Source organism: Chiloscyllium punctatum, chromosome 31, assembly GCF_047496795.1.
Source record: "Chiloscyllium punctatum isolate Juve2018m chromosome 31, sChiPun1.3, whole genome shotgun sequence".
In the NCBI taxonomy this organism is placed as follows: domain Eukaryota; kingdom Metazoa; phylum Chordata; class Chondrichthyes; order Orectolobiformes; family Hemiscylliidae; genus Chiloscyllium; species Chiloscyllium punctatum.
Window position 1 is genome coordinate 73,587,328 of NC_092769.1, and position 23,701 is coordinate 73,611,028.

The 23,701-nt window shown below is 50.4% G+C and overlaps 1 protein-coding gene across 1 annotated transcript in view; it reads right to left on the bottom strand.

The window, feature by feature from the left end:
• LOC140457086 (EH domain-containing protein 1) overlaps positions 1-23,372 on the bottom strand; it is a 37,073-nt gene extending 13,701 nt beyond the window's left edge. The window contains exons 1-3 of the mRNA XM_072551057.1: positions 22,921-23,372; positions 14,518-14,615; positions 502-914 (exon numbers count right to left, since the gene is read on the bottom strand). Coding sequence (XP_072407158.1) covers positions 502-914; positions 14,518-14,615; positions 22,921-23,324 — 915 coding nt within the window. The 5' untranslated portion in view covers positions 23,325-23,372. The remainder of the gene's footprint in view (positions 1-501; positions 915-14,517; positions 14,616-22,920) is intronic.
• Between the last annotated feature and the right edge of the window lie 329 nt (positions 23,373-23,701).

Consider the following 23,701-nt stretch of genomic DNA (forward strand, 5'->3'; position numbering starts at 1 on the left):
GGCTGACCGTCAAGGACCGAGGAACAGAGGGCAATGAATGTCTGGAATCTTCTACCCTCCAGGGCAGTGGATGCTCCAATGTTGAATGGATTCAAGGCTGGGATCATTGCTAGTTTTGGCGAGGGGGGGGGAGAAAGAGGGGGGGGGGGGGGGGGGGAGGAAAGGGGGGAAGGAAGGGGGAAGAGGTGGGGGGAAAGAGAGGGGGGGAGAGAGGGAATGGAGCAAGGCCCAGGTCAGTAACAACCAGAGGGTCGAAAGGCTGACACCTCCACCATGAAGGGCTCAAACAGAGGAGTGATGCACACTTAAATCAGTGGGACACCTCACCCCACCGAGTTAGTCCCCCTCCAACCTCTTGGGAGATTGGGGAGAGTCACAACTTTAAGACATTTGGGTAAGTCCATGAATGGGAAAGGGTTTGGAGGAATATGGGCCAGGAGCAGGGAGGTGGGGCGAGTTTAGTTAGGTACAGTCGGGCTGAAGGATTCCGTGATTCCTTACCTTGGCCAGGCGTGCTCTCTTGATCAGGTCGTTGAGTTTTCTCAGCGCTGCATTCCTCGGTAGGCTCTGGATGTCCCTGAACAAGTCCTGCTCCTCTGCCTCAAACAGCTTGCGGTTCTCGGCGATGAGGAGGGGCTGGGACCAGAAGGAGCCGATGTAGACGCGGATCACCTCAGGGGTGTTGATGATCTTGCCGAGTGACCACATGAGAGCACCGTAGACCCGCATCAGCTGCTGCGTGTGGATCTGGTCAGCCTTGTTGAGCACCACCCGGATCTTGTCCTCATGGTTCTTCATGGCCTTGATGACCTCCGAGAACTCGTCAGAGATGTCCAGTTTGTGGGCATCAAACAGCAGGATGATCCTGTCCACCCGCTCGGCAAACCATTCCAACACCGCCGCAAAGTCGTAACCTGGAAGAGACCAGCATCGCGGAAGGGGGTCAGAACTTGGAGCTAACAGGAAGCCATTCAGCCCATCTGCCATTCTATAAGACTGGCTGATCTGCCCAAATTCATTCAGGTCAGCTTCCAAAGTCCCCAATTCCTGTTTCTAAACCAGCGATCTATCCACCACAATCATGGTAGAGAATTCCAAACACTCACTCCCATCTGGAGACGACATTTCTTTGGATCTGAAGCGGAAGGGCATCATAACAGAGATCCACTCACGCGTGGAAACATCGACAACCACCCGTCAAACCCCCTGCCTCAGAATTTTGAATGTTTCCCCAAGGTCGGCTTATTAACCCACTTCAGTATTCTTAAGCCAGGGCGTGTCACATCAGGACAGTGGAGAACTGTCTATACTCAATGGAGTTAAGGAGAATGGAGGATGTGGGTGACCTCACAAACATACAGGATATCAAGGGGCCTAGATAGAGTGGATGTGGGGGTGACATCTCCACTAGGAGGGAGACCATGACCCTGAGGGGGCACAGCCTCAGTAACAGGTGACCCTTTAGTACAGAGATGGGGGAGTTTCTTCAGCTAGAGTAGTCAATTGTGGGACTCATTGCCAGAGGGCTGTGGAGTCTTGTGGGGAAAATCACCAAACTCAAGAGTCCGGGTTCAATGGTGGAGCTTATTGTACAAGGAAATCCTGGAGCTTGAGGCGGTGGGGGAGAGGAGAAAGACACCAACAGCACAGTGGTCAGCTGTAAGTCTTATCTTGACGTGCTCGGGGTCGAGGGAAGTCTATATGTTTTGAGATACACTAGGTCAGTGATGAGGTTGTCTCTAAGAGTTTTTTGCAAACACTGCAGAATCGTTAGTTTCGATGCAGTGAGTTCCAGCACAGCCTTTTGTTAATTTCAGCGCTGCCATTGTCAGTTTCAGTGTCTACATGGAAATCCATTGCTGTGGTAATGAGCACTAATCGCTCATCCTGAGAAGGACGATTACTGCAGCCCTGGCTATTAGCACTCTGTATTGAGTCTGTACCAAGCTGTTAGCATTTCTATGAAAAAGGTGTTGGCTGGACCCAGTCACTTTGGTGGGCAGTATACACTACTCAGGTATTCTCTCCCCCCACCTGCCTTAACCTAATCAGCTAGATTGGAGTATGTTGTGCTGGCATCCTGATGGTCCCAGGCAGTATCTGCATTTGCTCTGCTGCCTCTCTCCATAATGTGGTCCGGTGGTCATCTTGTGTCTCAAGTGGCCAATTTATAGTTCAGCAGCCATCTTGTAGGCACATGTGCCTAGTGTCACCCTGTCCCATGCCAGCTCCCACTTCAAGTATAAATGATTAAGTGTATTTAAGACAGAAAGATGGATCCTGAATAAGGGGGATCAAAGTTTACAGGATGACAGGAAATGGGGTGGAGAAACATCTACTGATCAAATGTCAGGACAAATGGCTTAAATTTGCTTACATCTTATGGTCCAACCCCTTCATCCCAGGGATCAGTACTTCAGTTAAATTCAGGCACCAAAATCACAATCACCAACCCTCCTAGTCCAGTTGTGACAGGATTGCACTAGTTTAACCCTCCAGCCCTGAGCAAGGCAGGGCAAATTTCCATCTGGCTTCAATTATTGCTACACTGGCTCGTGAAAGTTATTCTGGACAAGACCACCCAGATTCCTCCACACACTGCACGGTTGGGAGTCTCTCTCCCCTTTTAAATAATACTCCCCTTTGGTTCTCCCTACAAAGTAGGTGACCTCACTTTCCGCCAATTTCCAACAAAGCACGTGCCCACTCACTCAACCTTTCCTCACTAATTCCTTATACCACATGCCCTCCCAGCAGCAAATCTGGATGCACCAATTCTTCAAACCCATAGGAACAGGAGGCCATTCAGCTGCTCAAGTTTAGCCATTGGGATCATGGGCTGATCTGTGCTCTAACTTCATATACCTGCCTTTGACCCATAACATTTACCCCTCAATTCTAGAGAAAACAGACCTAAATTGTGTAATCTCTCAACTTCACCCAAGCCCAGGTTTCATTTGCAAACTCATGTTGCGCTCTTTCCAAGGCCAATCTATCCTTCCCACGATGTAGTGCTCTCAGTACTCCAAGTGAGACTGAACCAGGGTTTCACACAAGGATGAATAATAGAGCCCCTCGGGATGAATCTTGTAGCACATCTTCAACCTAAAAATGCCCAATTAATGCCAACGTTGTGTTAATCCACACTAATACATGCACACAATACTGAATTTATCCTGTTCAAAAATCTTGTGTGATACCCTATCACTTCAAATTACTAGTCACCAAATCAACTGGGCTGGTTATATCCTCAAGGTCTCCTCTGGTCAAGGTACGTCCCATGTAACCAGCAGAAACTGCTCACAGTCACTCAGCACCCATATCCCAGTGTGGTTAACAATTCAGTGAATGGGCCCCATCACAATTTGGCACTGTGCCCACTTGGCCAGGGCTCTGGTATTTCATTCCTCTGAATCATCAGACAGATTCAACATGCAGCCAAAGGTCTCCCTTCCACACGAACCTGGCCAATTCTCCTAAAATCAGCTCCCTGGGTCTAACCGGTGGTGTTGGTAACTACATGTTACAGGATCCACTCGCAGACAAGCAAATCTGGGCGGGGGACTTCAAAATCACCTCACTGATACCCACCTCAGGCAACTGTGTAAAACTGGCACATTCTCAACATGGGTTTCCTCCAGATGCTCCTGTTTCCTCCCACAGTCCAAAGATGTGCAGGTCAGATGAACTGACCGTGCTAAATTACCCATAGTGTTAGGTGCATTAGTCAGGGGTAAAACATAGGGGAATGTCTCTGGGTGGGTTGTTCTTTGGAGGGTCAGTCTGGACTTGTTGGGCCAAAGGGCCTGTTTCCACACTAGGGAATCTAATCTAATAACACTCATTACAGCCACAAACTCAGCCCTTTGTTAATGGCCACTGTGGTAATGTTGGAATCAGAACTGTTTGCTCAGTGTACACTAGCAGTGATTGCAGGACAAATACTGGACCCCAAGTATCAAGGTAAACCCCTCACCCCAACTTGGGAATATGGGTGTAAAAGGTTCTGCCAATTAGGCAGGGGGCCCGCTATTGCAAACTTCAAGTAAGCTTGAAGTTACCAAGCTTCAAGATACCAACAGCACAGTCTCTTATTAGAGATCAGCCACAACTTCTTGGTCTCAGGCTCAGGCGGACCTCATACCCAGCCTAAACAAAACCACAGGAAGACAAAACCAGTGAGAACTTGTGATAAATAGCACAGTTCGACACAGCAGCTACTGCTCTGCCACCTTTCAAAGCTGGGCTGCTCTGTTAAATGAGCATGAAAGAGATCGGAGGGAATGGGTTCCAGCTACATATCACAATCATATCAGAGCCTGAGCCCAGTGTCCAGGCTGGGACTGAAGGTGGTGGCAGACAGAGCAGTAGGAACACTAAAAGACATCAGGCCACTGCAGTAGAGCAGTTTACTCCTGGATCCCAGTCAAACATTTATTCCCACAACATTTATTCAGATGGCCACAAGCATCAAAACTAATGTGCTCGGGTCTTTTTCCAGTGGGGGGATGTGGGTAGTAGATTTGTTGCTGAAACTGATCTCACTAGGATCATTCCAGAGGGTGTTAACTCTTAACAGGGTCTGCTGACTCAGATCAGGGGATTTGCTTTCCTATAGAATCAGGGGATCTTTAGACAATTGGCCTGAGGTTAGGTCAACCAGATTGTTACTGAATTCAGATTTTCCCCATCAGCCACAATAGCATTTAAACCTCAGAACGTGGGCCTCTGGATTAGTTGCTCAGTTACACTCATGAAGCCTTGCTCCCGTCACCTGCTGTTACAGCATCCGTTTTAGAGTCACGCAAGAAACAGAACTGGAGGTCTGCGCATTTCCCAGAGCCCACTCCCTTGGGATTGCCAAACCGAAGAGGAAAACAGCGCTGCACACCCACTCCCAAATCACTTCAGCCTTTTCCAGACACCACATTAATCATGGTCCGAGACTCAGCAACCACCTCCTCTCAAAAACACTAAATTTTCTGATAACAGGGTGCAAAGTCTAGGCACAGCAAACTTGGCTGACCTACACTTGGTAAATTGCTGAATTCATCGAAACCAGAGATTGTAACAGTGTGCGAAACAAAGAACAGAACCAAAAAAGGTGATTTTAAATAGACTACAGAGCAAGGCGATATCAAATAAAGCACTGAAAGAAACGTGCAGATCAGGGAACCCTTGTGGAAAAGAAACAAAAGCAGATAATGCTGAAAACGCTCAGCAGGTCTGGCAGATATTTCTGATCCACAACTCTTTAGGATTTTAGTTAAAGTCTAGATTCTGATCTAACTTTTCCAAACCGAAAGGGAATGGAAATTTTTGTGTTTTAAAACGTTTAGACAGGGTGAGTAACAGCAAGCAAACAGTTGGCAGGAGGGCCCAGAGCCAAAGGCAGGGGTTGCTAAGAGGTGAAGGAGGTCAAATGGGTGTTAACAGAAGTGCAGAAGGAAGACGATGTCCATCTTACTCTGGGATTTTATCAGATTGTAGAAGGGAAAGTAAAAGATAGGTGTGAGGGGAAGGAGTTGTTTACAATTGTTAGTTAATTATTCTGTTATACTTAAGGAATAAAGTTGTTAATTTTCACTTGAAATAGTTCTTGGCCTCAAATGTTCACAGATTACTGCATGGGATAAATCTTGTGTTTCTGGTTTAAATTAAGCAGGAGGGTTTATCCCGTGTTGTAACAGTCATGTTGCAGCTGTACATTAGTGAGACCACTTTTTGGAATGCTGCATTCTGATCCCCCTTCTATAGGAAGGATTTTTGTTAAAATGGAGGGTGCGCAGGAGAGACTAAGGTTTGATACTGGACTGCAGGATTTGTGCTATGGACAGACGGAACAGATTGGGGCTGTCAGAGGCTGAGAGATGACCTTACAGAGGTTTATAAAATCACAAGGAGAATGGATAGGGGGAATAGCCAAGGTCTTTGCCCCCAGGGTGTGGGGGTCCAGAACTAGAGGACATGGGTTGAAGGTGCGGGGGGGGGGGGGGGGGGGAAGGGGAGGGAGGGAGGGAGGAGAAGGAGAAGAGATTTAAAAGGGATCTAAGGAGCAACTTTTTCAAGGGAGAGGGTGGCATGCGAATGGAATAAGCTGCCAGAGGAAGTGGCACAATTATAACATTTCAAAGGCATCTAGATGGATGTGAGAGAATAAGGGTTTAAGAGGGATATGGGCCGAAAGCTGGCAAGTGGAGAGATTAAATTGGGGTGTCTGATCAGCACGGAAGAGTTGGATCAAAGGATCTGCTTCCATGCTGCACATCTGACTAATTACTTCGAAACTTGGAGATGCAACTGGGAGTATTGTGAAGATTTTTTCCTTCCCTTACATGAGGGAAGTTAGCGCTGAGATGCAAAGGACAGTATGACAAGAAGAATGGTGGTCTAAGAGGAAATGGAACCCAAGTAGGAAGCCTTGTTTGGAGAGTCAGTCTGTGGAATTCTCTTCCACCATGCACAGGGAGGCTTGACTGTCAGATTCTTGATCTACATTAACGATATAAAGCAGTCAGAGATATTATCACATCAGCCATGACCTTCGGACAACACAGGGCAGGCTGAGGGGGACTAACTCTCGGCTCCGAGGAGGAAGGCCAAGACTGCAGGATTGTTCTAGAACAAAGACGGGCAAGGGGTGATTTCACCAAGGTGCTCAAGAACCAGGAAGGGGGGGGGGGGGGGGGGGGAAAAGAGGGAAATATCATGCTCTGGAGCCAGATTAATTGGAAGTCCACTAACTGGGAAAAGTAGTAATTTGCTAGAGTGTCAAATACTGACAGGGCAGTGCAGACAGATTCCACAGGAATTTTTAAAAGGGAAGCTGGTAAATGGCTGGAGAGAGAAGATGTACAGAGAAGACAGCACATGATTTCTGGGACGATAGGATTATAATTGGATAGTTTTCTTTGTGGGCATGACTTAAATCAGTTGTGTTGTCCATTTGTTGGTCTCAGGTAAACTACTGGGGTATGAGCACCACAGAACAAGACAACATGAAAGCCACACTGACCTGCAATAAACGGGGTCTACCATTCCTATCTCTCAACACAATGAGCACTTAACTACATAGCTGTCAAAGCTCACCCTGTGATTGGATTGCTCACTCGCATTGATGAAAAGCTCCCTCAAAAGGCAAAGCTGTGATCCTTTCTGTGTAACTCTGTCCTGGGACAGGCTCAGCTGTACAGGCCGTTCCCCCTGCATTGCCAGTGACTGACGATGTGCAAGAGTTGTGAAACATTGCCTAATTGGGTGGTTACACCACCTCTCTTCTGCTTTATGGATCTGTAATGAGCAACAGATCAGCCTGCAAGCCAGGCCCCACATTCTCTGGCAGCCTCTTTTAGAACGTTAGTGAGGCTGGAGGACTCTGTCCTGCCTCTGGGACAGAGCAGCTGTGAGCACACCGTTAACTACACCAACTAAACCAGAGATAAAGAAATCCCCAGTGACTTGCAATAGATGTACAACACATTCACAGTTCAATCATGTGGGATTTGCAAATAAAACTATCAAGATCAACACTAGCAGACTTGGCACAGAACGGATATGACATTCAAAAGCAACTCTAGATACAACAGTAGATTACAGGGCACAGACTGTTCTGTTGAACTTGCACCTTGCATCCCACAGCAACACCCCAGAACACAGAAAATCAGTTTCCTCAAGTCTGTCCCATTTGATAAGCAGCAGGTAGCCAGAATTGGGCCAGACATTTCTTCTGTCTATCTCAATACTCAATCCTTTAAGTCAAAACTCTCCCTGTCATAAATATTCAAGCACATCTCCACTGCAGATTTACTTAATGGCCATCTAGTGGTGTACCTTGCTGAAATGCCAGGGAAACTCAGCACCAGGGAGAGGGGTAGGAAGAGGGAAGAGACCGACAGAAACAGTTGATGATTTGAGTCAGACTGGGCGAGCAATGTTAATTGTCTCTTGCTGGGCTGCTAATAGCGTGGGGACAGAAACGGAGGGAAGCTCAAGGTGCCAGAACTGTAGGTTTAAGGAAGGGGGTGGGGTAAAGAGGGAACAGGGAGCGGAAGGTGGTCACAGAGGGAGCAGCAGAGGGCTGGAATAGGCCAGACGGGGGTGATTTGTAAACAGGGGAGACTTGGAAATCAGAGGTGCACAAGCAAGACAGGCAAACCGGTGGAGGGGCACCTGAGGTGGTTCTCTTGGACAGAGTGGAAGGGGAATAAATCAGGATATACATTTCCATTTCCCAGAGAGATTCCAGCAACAGGCCAACAAATCCAATGGAATGCAAGCCTTTCTGGAGCTGGCGAGCTGCTCGGAGCAGCACTTTAGTGTTGAATGTCTTGTGCGATTCACAGAAAACGCTGGACTGTCACTCTGTGACCACTTACTGAGCCTGGGTCTGTAAACATGAGGGCTTTCGGAAAGTGCTCACTGAGCTGGAAAACAAAAGTAAGCTGGGCACACAGCCAGCCGTTTAAACAGAGGCCGACACCCAACCGTATCAAACACGGTCTCTGGAACATGCCAGGTCTGCAGGATCGGCAATGGCAGAAATCAACTGACCGGTGGGAAAACTGCTAATCACTGCTGTCAGGGAGCCCGCTTGCAAATGCACATCCTGACTGGAGTTTGTGGTGGTGGGGGGAACTGATTTAAAAACCCATTCCCTGCTAAAAAAATGAATCAGTGTTTACACATTGCTGAGCATGAGCTGCCATCTGTGCCTGTTCTGGATAAACACTCCGTTGAGAGGCAGATCTCATTTGGGCAAGCTCTCCACTGCAGGATGGGGATTTCTCAAATGGTGGAAAGCACCTTCCTTGAATGGCTATGAATAGAGGGGAAAGCCCAGCATTGCAAATCGCTCATCTGAGGTCTGGCAAAGAACTGCATATCTCAACACCCCACTTCCACACAGTTAGCATCACAATACTGCATGAAGGCGACGACAGCAGCCAATTCACACCAAGTTCGCAAGGTTACATCAACAAGCAGTGGATTGGCTCAGGAGTTATAACAGGGGTACATACGGGCCAGGACAGGGGAATTTCACAGTATTGGCATTGCTCTCAGCTCTGGCACAGAGCTGACACAAGCAGGGATTGTTTTCTTCAAACGGGACAGGACTCAACCTTCCACTTCTGGAGCAAAACTGCACTGTCCCCCTACATCAGGACACAAAGCTCAACCCTCCTGTAGCTCTGTACAGTACCGTCCACACTGTCCAGTTTAAGAGAGCAGACATTAGTCAGTAATCTGAAGGCAGTAGAGGCAATGAGTGCTTGATAATCGTTACAAGTGTCCCCTTTAACACCAATTCTTGTGCTGCCTTTGCATTAGACACTTATCCCATATGACCTGCCCTCACCGGTACTGTTCCCCGCAGCATCATTTAGCTAAAGACACCCCCCCCCCCCCAGAAGTGTCTGCCCCATTGTTACTCGGACAGACGCAGCTTGCCGCCCCCCCCCACCCCCATATCACCAGTCTATCTCAGTGATATTCAGGGACCGAGCTGACCCCCAGATACCGAAGCGGTCTGAACAGGACAAGGCAGGCAGCTGGTCAACTTCTCATCAAGTCGTCAGCATTACTACAAGGACCGGCACCGAATAGGGAGGTTACAGACAATGTAAAAACAATGACTGCAGATGCTGAGACAGACAATTCCTACCCTGAGTGCCCACTATAACAATGCCTGTACAAATCCCCCCCTACACAGGGCACAAAAGAACCGAGTGAACAGCCAAGCCTTTGAGGCCAGTATCCTTGACATTCACACATCACTGTGCCCACTGACAGTTAATGGTTCAGCAAGTGTATATTCTGCTCCAACTCCTCCAAGGCCACTGGGTGTTAGTCCCCCTATAACCTCCCCAGATCAGACAGGCCCAGATAATTCCAACTCTACCCCAAGTAGAAAGATAGACAGACATCATGACACAAATCTGTAATGACTGACACTGGGGAGACTCTGCTGGTCTGGTTACATTTGTGCAGGGAGAGAGAGGAGCATTAATGTAACAAGTTTAGTATGACTTCAAGAACTTCAAGTTCTGAAGAATCATTCCAGTCAACTCTCCTACTCTCTCCACAGAGAAACCCCTGTTGGGTTTCTCTAGCATTCTGCATTGGCCTCTGATAACTGCATTCACACCCCAGGTTTACAGGGCAAACTCGATTAGCTGAACGGCATGGGTGGGGAGTATCACAGTTGGATAACAGTTTACCCAAGCATCAGCACCTTGACCTTGTTCAGAAGATCCAGAACCCAGATAATCAACGCTGCCCTGCACACCATGTCATTGGAGAAACTAGAGCTTACACTGAAATACACAAATCTGACACAGACACCCCTTGCAGCCAAGACTACACCCTGACTGGGAACAGTAATCGTTGCTGATCCCCAGTCTATCCAGTACATTGAGGGGTGGAATGCAGGGCCTAGTGGGAAGGATAAGGGAGGAATGGGGATTCATGTATGGAACATGCCCTGTTGCTACTGGTTGTAGCTAACTCCCACACACCAGGGTTAATCTCATCAGCACTCTGGCTAGAGAGTGCACAGGCCACGTTTCCTGATGTAAAATTTATGCAGACTCAGTTTCCAGTTCCCTTTGGGCCAAAAACAAAGCTTTTGCAAACAAAACACTACAAACAATGGCAGCCCTGTGAGACAGCAACGCCATTCCTCACTGGGAAGTTCAGTGACAGGCACACTCCGCCATCACACGACAATGGGCTCCTTCACGGGGACAGTCTGCATTCCTAACCCCTCCCCAAAGCCAACAGCACAGGTTGAGACTACTGCCACAGAGCATCAACAGCTGAGCTTTCAGATAGAGATTCACCCCCTGTAGGGAGACAGGGGGAAGAGGGGGTGCGATACTGCCTGTGAAATTAAACACTAGACTGTGCCAGGTACAAAGGAAACTTTGTTGGAAAGGTGCAGAGGTGCCCTCCAGCATCTGCGGCTACTTTCTGGCCCTCAATTGACATCATAGAATCTGGCCGTACCATATTGCTGTCATTAGGAGCGAGCTGTGGGCAAATTGAGCATCATTGTCACCTACATTACAACAGCCAGGACTCATCAAAAGTGCTTCTGAGAGTGAGGCAGCATTTGCAAAAAGCCAGTTTTCTTGCAATCAGACAGATGTGACAGGAGAATTAAAAAGATCAGAAATGGCATCAGAAGACAACGTGGCACCCCAGCATGATATTGGAACAGGAGGAAAGAAGAGGCTCTCTGTTAAAGGAAAGCCTTAGACAGGAGGAATTTGTAGACAAAGCAGTTTCAAAACTGGGACGCACGTGGAACCAGAGGTGAAGCAGTGGGATGTGCATTGTTGGAGGGAGACAGGCACACCGCGCAGGGATTTGAAAAGCAGCATGTGTATCGTTAAAATGAAATGAAGGTGCGGTTAACACAACATTTCAGAAGAGGGGAGAGAAACAAGAAAAAAAGCAATTAAATGGCACGGAAAAAAGGGAACCAGGCAGCAGAAAGGATGAAGCTGTAACACTTTATGCAGCCTGACCAGCTGAGATCACCGAAGCCAAAAGCCGCAAACTTTCTGAATGGGGACTGTTGGCACCTGGTGCACCAAGAACAGAAACAGACAAACAGTTTCTCTAAACACACTAAGGGACAAAACAGGAGCAACTTCAATTCCTACTGGGCGAGAGATTTTAAACTTCATTAATCAGGTATAAAATACTATTCTCCGATGATCATTAAGCTGTCAGATTGACGGAGAAATACCCCATTCAATATGCTACTTATTCACCGACCTAGAGGTGAATTAACGATTGAGTGTGCGGGAAAACCCCAAGCACAAATTAAAATGATAAAGTGCTTCTGTATCTCAGACCTGTACATGATTCCATCAAGTCAGAACTGGGTCAAAATGCCAATGGAAAGCAGCATCCCCACTCAAAACAAAAATCCTCCTGAGCTGTGATGCAAAGAGAATTCCCCAAAGATTCCCACTCTTGCCACCCATGGGTTTTTATAACATCAGGAAGGAGGGCTGGATTAGATACAAGATGGCTGTAGCAGTCTGGTGATGGCACCACAGGAGTGGGTGGACAGGATACACTCTACAGCCAGAGAGCTCTGGGCTAGTGAAACCGGTCGCTGTGCTCAATTCACAGCTTCCCCCCCCCCCCCCCCACCCCCTTCCCGACACCCACTGGCAGCTTCCTGGAAACCAGAGTCTGAGAAGCTGGAGAGGCACAGCCCTGCAATGGCTCAGCCAAGAATGGAGGGGTGTTTTTTGATGAAGGGGTCCCAGACAATTGCCATTGAGTGCCATGATCACACCTCACCACAACGTCCAGCACCCACGACAACTCATTGACAATAGCAAACACAACAAAACATAAGCAAAGCCAGCATAAAAAACCAAAGGGAAAGAGAAAGTTAATGAGATAAGGGGAATATAGACAGAAGTCGAACTCGGGAGTATGGCAGTCACTGATATGCACAAACAAAGAGCAGCTTAGTTACTGTGACCAAACTTGAATCACTTCAGTTCTTATCAAAGCCTGCCTTGTTTCCTCCTTACTCGCTAATTACTGACTGGAGGGGAAACTCCAGATTTCCATCAACGCTCATTTCACAACAGGGTAGGTTCAGAGTCTCGATAGCTCTTCGCCACTTGAACACAAGAGAAACCACTGGGCGACTCTTCACACGCCAACTGGATATAGAGTGTAAGAAAACGGTGACACCACCTCCATCACCCGCAGATTGACTTTTAACAACTTCACAGGCAGGTTGGATGAAGGTGTGTGTATCTGGACAGTCAGGTAGCTACAGCCTGGGGTTATAGCAGCTGTACAAGCACACTTGAACACAGTACTGCAGGAGAGCTGCACTGGCAGAGATGGCCAGAGTCAGGAAACACTACTACCACCACCACCACCACCCCCCCCCCCCCCCCACACACCACGTATATGATAGGTGGATGGAGGTGGGGGCTAATGGTGATACGGCAGAAAGGAGGGGGGGGGAGCAGAGAGGTGGGAAGGAAGATGGACTGGTAGGAGAGGTCATGAGGGCAGTGCCAAGTTGGAAGTTTAGACCTGAGATGAGGTGGGGGGGGGGGGGGGTGGGAGAACGAGAGAACTGGTGAAATCGACATTGCCTCGGGACCCTCCAAACACAAGATCAGAGGATTAGGTGTACTTCCTCCAGATGTTGGGTGGTTAGGGTTTGGTGGTGGAGGTTGAGGTTGCATGCTCTTGGCCAAGCAGGGGGGGTGGGGGGTAAAGTGACGAGGCACAGGGCAGTGGGGTTGATTGGTGGGGCTGTCCCAGAGATGTTCTCTGGGATGTTCAGTGGTGAGGCCATGATACACGCAGGCAGGCAGATCAGAACAAGGGCCAGTATGTCGGTGTTGAAGCACACTATCCCAAGGCTGCTTTCACCAGACACAAAGTCACAACCTGAACAATAAGTCTCACTCAGTACAGCCTCAAGGCCAAAGACAGTTCACATTGTGCATCTAGAACTTGGGTCTTGAAAGCAATCTGATGGGAATGCAACACTGTGAGCAGCAAAATAACCAACAAGGCAAAGTCAGTCAAACAGTAAATGGAGGGGCCAGTTGTCACCTTATCACTCCACCACAGTCAGACAGCAAGTTCACAGCACAGGCAGTCCATCCGTTAATGACTGCACAAGCCTGCTTATGTGCTCTCGCCACACTAAGGGACCCAAGGGCAAACTCCTCACCCAGTGGTGTGTGTGGCATGAGCTGCCAGATGAAGGGGAGGAGACTGGTACAATTAGTATTTAAAAAGGCATCTGGATCAGTACATGAATAGAAAGGAATTAGTGGGACTAGATTAAGTTAGGATATCTGGTCAGCATTGACAAGTAGGACTGAAGGGCCTGCTTCTACACTGAAGAATGACTCACTGCTCTGCAGCAACGAGACCATTTCAGGCCATTATTTGAAGATGGCGGGGGGGGGGGGGGGGCAGCCCGAAACACACTCAGCTGGGAGAGCAGCCATGTCCCTCTGTGAATCTCTCAGCACGACCCTGCGGTACTACCAGAGTATAGAGAGGACTCGAGCAGCCTGAATGTACAAACCCCAACCTCTCACTGGGTTCTGAAACAGAGCAATACTTGCGAATGATCACTAGTGACAGGACTAACTGATTAGTCAGGCAAGGTGGAGAATTACAACCAACTCTAAAGCACCAGTCTGAGAAGCTCTCTGGCAAACAAAGTCTTTTTCTTAAACATACCGAAAAAGCTGGGCAGCTCATTTCTGCACAGCAACATCTCACCGAACTGGAGTGTATTCGACAACCAACCCTTGTGAGCAACAGGATAAATGGAGAACCGATGACTGTTGGAAGTGCCTGATTAATGTAACAAAAAGCCCCAACAACTACTCCCTATTCAACAGGATTTAAGAACAGGAGGGTTTTCCCTCTGACCCCACATTAATGGGGTGGTGTGGGCCACCAGCTCCTCTCCCCATTGTAGAGCCACATTGGCAGTGCCCTTACCTCGGCTGATCCGCTGCTTCTCTCCAGACAGGATGCCAGGAGTATCAATGATGCTAATACTCTCCAGGACTGGGTTTGGCAGCTGTGCACAGTTAAATCTGAGCAGGCAAACAAAAAAAAAAGTCAGAACCATGGAAATGCTGACAATCTTATCAACCAAATACTGTACACTACATTCACTCCAGGACTAGACTCCACTATTATTACAGGTCATCAGCTGAGGAACCAGACTGACACAGCCCCCTCCTAGCTCCAGCTATTTCTGGACCTAAAGCAAGCTGACAGGTGGGGCCACAGCCCATCCCGAGTCCAAACCAAGTGGTAACGGTGGCCGATGCTCAGAGCTGAAACAGCCAGCTGAAGTGATTAACACACCAACAACATGCTTGGGATTGCCACCTCACATTAACTAGCGTGAGAACAGGAACTAAACACATCATGGCCTAGGTGGGAGGTTAGCCCAAGCAAGGGTCACTTGATCCAAGGCACGAACATTTCTCTCCACTGATGGAGCCAGACCTGAGCTTTTCCAGCAGTTTCTTAGTTTGGCAACTATTGCTAGCACTTGTACACAGCCCTGCAAGGTCATCCTTATCTTAAGAGCCTGCATTTACATAGCACCTTCAAATGAGATTCAGCAAGCCAACTGGCTTCAGAGTAACAAACTAAAAAGCACGTTGAAACGCTACAGACAGGTGATCGAAAGCTCAGTCTGATAGGTCTGTTTCAGGAACATCGTAACAGCAGAGTCAAGGGGCTCCGAGCCCAGCCCCAGGTAGTTAAGGCAGGCTGACTCAAGTTCAGAACTGGAAACAGTGCAAAGATTGAGGACTGACAGAAAGGGGAGGGGATAGGACCCTCAAGGGATCAATCACAGTTGAGATTTTCACCAGCAGGCATTGAGGGAGGGTACGTCAAGGGAAAGGGAAGGGGGTGTGAGTGGGAAAGTAAGGCTGACCAGAGGCATAAAGTCCCTTCATCAATCAGCCTTGCCTTCCCATTTACTATTTCTTCAAATCTAACAGTACAATAGATGGCCAGCACTTCAGTGGAGAAACAGCCCCAGGGTGGGGTGCCGGCTCAAACAGCCACGTTTCCACAACAGCCACAAATCTGTTCACGTTGCCAAACTAATATACGGAAAAAAAACAGCGGCATTCCAGGGGATCAGAGATGGAAAACATTTCCAGCAAGTGGCAAGCTGCCTGTTTCTGAGCAGTTCACAGGATCAGCTCCCTCCATGGGATTACACCCCGGCTTGGGAGCTTTCAAGCTAATTACCTCCAGATCTTGATAACATGCCCGCATTCCCTGACTTCAAACAGTGGCAGGGGCAGCAAGTCCCTCGCCGTGATTTAAACCAATCATTGGTTGGTGGCCCCCACAGGGCTAGAGTTCTCTCAACCAGGTCAGAGGGTGGAGAGCCAGGCACAGAGAGAGAGAGAGAGAGAGAGAGAGAGAGACAGACAGAGAGAGCGCGCACTGATCGGATGGTATCCACGATTCCATTGGGCTGATCCCCTTTCCAAACTGCCCCCCACCCACCCCCCCGAATAATCAAAACAGTTGGCAAATCTTTCTGTTGAACCCTAGGTGAGCTTCTGGATAAGTTCCAGGCTTTTACCACTATCTGGTTCACAACATCACCCTCCCATTGTGATTTTTTATATACACACCCTTTTGTTCTGGGCTTGCTCCACACCAGGAAATACTTTGACACTAATCAAGTCCACAAATTGTCCTGAGTACCTTGATTAGATCGCTCCTTTAAGGCCCACTTCACAGGGAATGCCACAAGGGCATGCAACCTGCCCTCGACAATTAATCTTTTACAAATGAGTGAAACATCCACTGATCTCAGAGACCAACAGCTCCCTCCAGCCCATCAGCACACGAGCCCATCGTTAGTGACAAAGTGGGTACTGCAGATGTTGGAGATTAGAGTCAAATGATTGTTTTTCCAGCACTGAGGTCAGGCCACATCTGAGGAGCAGGGAGATCGACATTTCAGGCAAAAGCCCTTGATTCATTAGTGACAACCATCAATATGATTACTCTACAGGAGCACAGCCCTGGATCTCTACACTGGTATCACGTAGCCCCCCTCCCCCTACAGAATTCAATCCCCCCAACTTGTCAAATTCCCTTGAGCTGTGTCAGTACCCAAAGAGCCAGAGACATTGCAGCCACAGAGTTTTTTGGGTGGGATGGGGGAGGGAGAGAAAAGGAAAGTTGGGGTAAGTTACGTCATGATTGCTGACAAAAGTCAGTCACCTCCGCTCTGAACCCTTTCACTTTTATTCTTAGTTTAGCTTGGGAACGTGGTCAGCTGTTCGCCTCTAACAGGAATACTTTCTCCCCAGCCATTAGGACCCCTCAAATCAAATCTCCTCAGGACTGGGAGCACACCTCCCTTCCTGGCAAAAGCAGCGATCTAATACACACAGTCCCACCCCTATTTTAAAAAGACAGGGGAATAAAAGACTGTACAAGAGGCAGCAGAGTCCTGATTCATTGACAGACCGAGGGGGGCTCGAGAAGCAGCATCCAGCTGGTACATTCCACTGTGTGGATGTCACTGAATTCTCATCATGCCTCAGAGATTGCCGAAGGAAAACCTCCTGAGAATCATTCTGGTGATTAGTCAGCACCAGTTCAGCAGATGAAATCCCTAAGGCAGAGTTTTCCCCCAGGTAGGAGGTAGAATTCCTGCATGTTGTACACAGACTGCTTCCAGCATTTTCCCCATACAGACAGGACTCGTGTTTCCGAGTCAGACAAGACCTAGCAGCCAAGCCCCAGAAACCAGCCACCCACCCACACCCCACCGCCAATCCAAGAAAATTCCTCAGCCCTACGCTTCACAGACAGAGGGTATGTCACACCCTGGGCCCAGAGCAGCACCGTAATGGAGACACCAAGGGAAGTTGCCTCTTGGTAGGTGCCGTAGTTCAGGAAGGAATCTCGCTCATAGTTTACATTACACATCCTCCTTCACAGCTTGCTACTATTCAAGTGGTAGCAAAGTAAACCCCTGCTGATTCATCATTGGCCTAACAGTGACAACTGTGCAATTCACACTGACTACTCAGCGAGGGATGGTTCACTTCCATTTCACTGCTCACGTCGGAACATCTGACACACAGGCCAGCCTCTCCCAGGATATGCAACACCAACAACCAAGGCCTTGTTATGGCCCACACGGCAGTCTAACAGAACTGACCCTGATGGAAGTACAAGGGGAAACCTCTCCAGCCAGCACAGAGATGGTTGTGGCTAGTGACGTTTAAATGCAACACTCCCAGTGACAAGTAGTTGTGCAGGCTACTACGTAAATGCAGGTATTACGTTTACAGCTACGTTTTCCTCCAAAGGCAGCAGAAAGAACAAAGCCATCCTTGCTCACAAAGATCAGACAACATCCAATCAGCAGCAAGTCACATTCACACCACAGAAGTGGCAGACAGTGAGCATTGCCAACAAAAGATAACCCAACCACTGCCCCTCAACAGTGACTCGGCTCTTACTGAATCTCCCATCACCAACACCAGAAACTGAACTGGTTTGCTCAAACATTGACGACAAGATCAGCTCCAAGATTGGGAACCCTACAATAACTGACACAGGGACACAACAGTCTAGTGCTATTATGACTGGATTGTCAATCCAGACATGTCCTGCAGATCTGAGATCAAATCCAACCATTGTAGATGGTGGAATCTGAATTCACTAAAAACCTGGAAATAAGAATCTAATGATAACCATGAACCCATTGTCGATTATCTGGTTCACTAATCTCAAGGGAAGGAACCTGCCATCCTTACCTGATCCAGTCTGCAACTCGAGTCACAGCAATGTGGGCGACTTTAGTTAACTCGTGATGGGCATTAAATGCTAGGCTAGCCAGTGACACCCTGACCCTATGAACGCATCACTTTCTGACTCCCCTAACTACAAGGCACATGCCAAAGTGACAGAACACTTTCCTGGCATAACGTTCAACATCCTGACCACACCAGACAGCTAGCAGTCAAACAACACTGTCACATGGGGATAGGCCATACCCCTCCACCCCCCCCAACCCTAGCTAGTGACACCCATCCTGTAAACAAATAAATACCAAAATTGCTCTGTTACCACAGGGCACCGCTCGCTTATCTTTTTCACTTCCCCACATCCTGCTCAAAACCAAACTGTTGGCAACGTGCCAGCTCTGGACTGTACAGTGCGGAGACAAGGCAACTTCATGCACAGCACCCCGACCCCACAGTACCCAGCAAGGGGGCAGCGTAGACAGATAAAGGACAGAGGGCACCGACTCCTCCAGTGTCTGCACCCACTGCCATGTCTGAACTGAAGGAATGCAACCGTTTGTGACCAAATTCGGAGATTTATTAGAGTGACGCCAGCGACAGGTCGCGTGCCCTAAGGTTGTGGTGCTGAAAGTGAGGTGCACATCCACTTACATTATGACTAAGAGGCCATTCAATTGAAAGAGGCAAGTTCATGCTGGGATCTTGACTGGATTGAGACACTGAGCGTGGGAAGAATTAGGGGGTCACGCTTTCAAAAGAAGGGGTCAGCTATTTAAAGGACAGAAAAAATATTTCACTGAGTACGGCAAGCTTTGGAATGCTTCCTGGGAAGTGCAGAAGTAAAGTAAAGGCAGAAATAGAGAAAGCCTCAACAACGGGGTGGGAAATGACTGGGCCGGGGCAGAAGTGGAAGCAATCAGAACTGTCCTCTGTTCGGCACACTGGATTGGACCCTTCTAACCAGAATTAAAACAAATGTCCACCTAATCAAATCCCCTGTGGCTGACTCACGCTAATTTAAAAAAAATTAAAGTAACAAAGGGCTGGGTGACAACAACCCAAAACAGTCCAGTAAACAGCAACCACCAGGTCAAACTAGCCCCCACCTCCCCCAGCTGTAGCAACACCAGGCCAGTTAGAGAGTAGGGTGGAGGTTCCAGCTGACATTTCATGTAGAGGCAGGGAAAAAACACAGGCAACTTCTGACCCTAGTGCACACTCAATCCTGATAGACATTAGGAGTCTCAGCTGCTCCCCCCAGAGTCACAAAAGTGACGGGAAGTGAGGGAGGGACCCAGCTACTCCCCATGTACCGAGAAAGAACAGAATCTATGGGAGGCTGAAGGGTTATTAGGAGTACATCTGGAAAGACAGACAAACATTAAAGCTGTATCCAAGATGTTCAGCCCTTTAACAGGGCATTTGTCAGATTTTACTGTTCAATAACCAGTCCTTGAATAGGTCTGTGCTCTACGAGCTGTTCCCTAGAACATAGATACACCAGAGTGCCATCCTGTTTTTCCCCCCTCAGTCAAAACAAAACACTCCAACATAGTTGGTTTTACCTCCATTGTTATTCGAGACCCTGGAGGGAAAGAATGATCGCCCATGGGCGCAGGGACATGAGCTCGCAGTCTTCTCTCTGGAACAGCAGTTTCTTAATTATATAGTCATCTGATAGGAGGAACATCCAGATAAGGCAACATACATATTGATTGGGTGACCATTACAATCAGCGAGTGTCAATAGCAAAGATTAAGCCATCTGCTGTTACATAATTCATGTTCTTAACCTTAGCTGGCTTCATATAATGAATGCCTTTCACCTTGTTAAACTGACCCTACATACTGAATGCTTCCAATATTGTGAAATGGCTCTACATAATGACTGTTTCCACCTTGTTAACTGATAACAATTGGGTGCTGGAGGCAAGGGTAAACTGTAGGTTTTTATCTGAGTCATGCTCAGCTGACCCTCTTGTTTCACAAAACTCAAGTTAACTCTTTCCCTGCCTGCTTATATCCCATACACATGCTCAGCAACACCATCATCCCAGCGAGACTTTTCAGCTTACCGAAAACTTGTCAGGCTTCCAAGGTAAAGAGTTGACCTCTACCAACTGTTGCAGACCGACATTTCAAGGTTCAGGCTACATGCGAAGGGATGCACAAACTCAGGGCAACTGCTGCCCAGGTACAGCAGGGAAAGACCACTACAGGTCTTCAAGTTAATTGGGGGTTTGTTCAGTTGTTGGAATGCCCCATTTTCCTCAATGCATGTAAATATAGTCTCGTATGGTTAAGAGATGCCTTTGGTTTATTGGGAGAGCGCAATCTCAAATGTTTACTTGGTATGCCACTGTACAGAACCAAGCTGCATTTGCAACAATATATATACACACACACACAGATTTGTAATGAATAAAGCACATTTTTGAAATAAAATGCCTTGCCCAGGCCTCTCCAACAAAAGGGTCTGTCTTTCACAGCCCACTCATTAAACATCTGACTAATAATTGATAACTGACATCCACAGCAAGGCACCCATCCATCCAGCTTCAACCACCAGCTTACAGGAAACACCCTCACCCACTGCACTTCAGAACCTCTTAAAGAGACCCCCCCCAACCTAGCATTGTGACAGGACCCCTTTAAAGGGATACCCAATACAAACACTGCACCCCTTAAAGAACATCACATCCAGCTCAGATTAATTTAAAAGGACTAACAACAGAGGGGGTGGGGGGGGGAAGAGGGGGTGGGGGGGGGGAAGAGGGGGGTGGGGGGGGGGAAGAGGGGGTGGGGGGGGGGAAGAGGGGGTGGGGGGGGGGAAGAGGGGGTGGGGGGGGGAAGAGGGGGTGGGGGGGGGGAAGAGGGGGTGGGGGGGGGGAAGAGGGGGTGGGGGGGGGGAAGAGGGGGTGGGGGGGGGGAAGAGGGGGTGGGGGGGGGGAAGAGGGGGTGGGGGGGGGGAAGAGGGGGTGGGGGGGGGGAAGAGGGGGTGGGGGGGGGGAAGAGGGGGTGGGGGGGGGGAAGAGGGGGTGGGGGGGGGGAAGAGGGGGTGGGGGGGGGGAAGAGGGGGTGGGGGGGGGAAGAGGGGGTGGGGGGGGGAAGAGGGGGTGGGGGGGGGAAGAGGGGGTGGGGGGGGGAAGAGGGGGTGGGGGGGGGAAGAGGGGGTGGGGGGGGGAAGAGGGGGTGGGGGGGGGAAGAGGGGGTGGGGGGGGGAAGAGGGGGTGGGGGGGGGAAGAGGGGGTGGGGGGGGGAAGAGGGGGTGGGGGGGGGAAGAGGGGGTGGGGGGGGAAGAGGGGGTGGGGGGGGGAAGAGGGGGTGGGGGGGGGAAGAGGGGGTGGGGGGGGAAGAGGGGGTGGGGGGGGAAGAGGGGGTGGGGGGGGAAGAGGGGGTGGGGGGGGGAAGAGGGGGTGGGGGGGGGAAGAGGGGGTGGGGGGGGAAGAGGGGGTGGGGGGGGAAGAGGGGGTGGGGGGGGAAGAGGGGGTGGGGGGGGAAGAGGGGGTGGGGGGGGAAGAGGGGGTGGGGGGGAGGTAGGGGGAGGGAAGAGGTAGTGGGGGGGGGAAGAAGGGAAGAGGTAGTGGGGGGGGGAAGAAGGGAAGAGGTAGTGGGGGGGGGAAGAAGGGAAGAGGTAGTGGGGGGGGGAAGAAGGGAAGAGGTAGTGGGGGGGGGAAGAAGGGAAGAGGTAGTGGGGGGGGGAAGAAGGGAAGAGGTAGTGGGGGGGGGAAGAAGGGAAGAGGTAGTGGGGGGGGGGAAGAAGGGAAGAGGTAGTGGGGGGGGGGAAGAAGGGAAGAGGTAGTGGGGGGGGGAAGAAGGGAAGAGGTAGTGGGGGGGGGAAGAAGGGAAGAGGTAGTGGGGGGGGGAAGAAGGGAAGAGGTAGTGGGGGGGGGGAAGAAGGGAAGAGGTAGTGGGGGGGGGAAGAAGGGAAGAGGTAGTGGGGGGGGGAAGAAGGGAAGAGGTAGTGGGGGGGGGAAGAAGGGAAGAGGTAGTGGGGGGGGGAAGAAGGGAAGAGGTAGTGGGGGGGGGAAGAAGGGAAGAGGTAGTGGGGGGGGGAAGAAGGGAAGAGGTAGTGGGGGGGGGAAGAAGGGAAGAGGTAGTGGGGGGGGGAAGAAGGGAAGAGGTAGTGGGGGGGGGAAGAAGGGAAGAGGTAGTGGGGGGGGGAAGAAGGGAAGAGGTAGTGGGGGGGGGGGGAAGAAGGGAAGAGGCAGTGGGGGGGGGGAAGAAGGGAAGAGGCAGTGGGGGGGGGGAAGAAGGAAAGAGGTAGCGGGGGGGGGGAAGAAGGGAAGAGGCAGTGGGGGGGGGGAAGAAGGGAAGAGGCAGTGGGGGGGGGGAAGAAGGGAAGAGGCAGTGGGGTGGGGGGAAGAAGGGAAGAGGTAGTGGGGGGAGTGGGGGTGAGGGTGAGGAGGTGGGGGGGGGGAGGTTGTGGGGGGGGGAGGTTGTGGGGGGAGGAGGGGGCAGTATTGAGGTGGGGGGGGAAGGAGGTTGTGGGAGGGGGCAGTAGTGGTGGGGGGAGGGGGCAGTAGTGGGGGGGGGGGAAGAAGGGAAGAGGTAGTGGGGGGGGCAGTATTGGGGGGGGGGGGGGTTACCTGTTGAGGAAGGCGTTGCCGAAGGCGTTGAGTTTCCTGAAGGGCTTCTTGGGGTCGACGACCAGCGCGTTGCCGGGCACCACCCCGTCCTGCTCACCGTGCATGACGGCGATGAAGGAGTCGGTGGTGGGCTCGGGCCCGATCCTCATGCCGGGGAAGTCTTGCTCGATGAGGTGCCGGATGAAGGTGGTCTTACCGGTGGAGTACTGACCGACCAGCAGCACCATCGGCTTGTTGTCGAAGTCGGCCTCCTCCAGGGCGGGCGAGTGGAAGTCGTGGAAGCGGTAGCTCTCCTCCAGCGGCAGCAGCTTCTGCGAGTACAGCCGCTTGAGGCCATCGCTCACCGTCTGGAAGAGCTCGGGCTCCTTCTTGCGCCGCGCGTCCTTGCCCATCCAGCTGAACATGGCGAAAGCCGCTCCTCCCCCTTCCGACAGACCCACCGCCGCCGCCAACCGCCACCACTGGAGCCACTGCGCCTGCGCGATCCTCCTTAAATACGGAGCTCGGGCTGTGGGGCGGGGCGGAGGGGGAGGGTCTCGCGAGATCTCCGCCAGGGGATGATTATGTCACCCCAGCACCCCGCCCCAACGTGGATAGGGGGGGCGTGTCGACCATCGACCACGCCTCCCAGTGGGTGGGACACCTCACCGCCATTTTCACCCGCCCACCCGTGGGTGTGTCCGTACATAGCAACGCCCCCCCCCGTAATGGGCGTGTCCTATTCTGGTTTCGCGTCTCACAGGGAAAAGTCCTCGATGAGACCCGGACACTTATGTGTCCG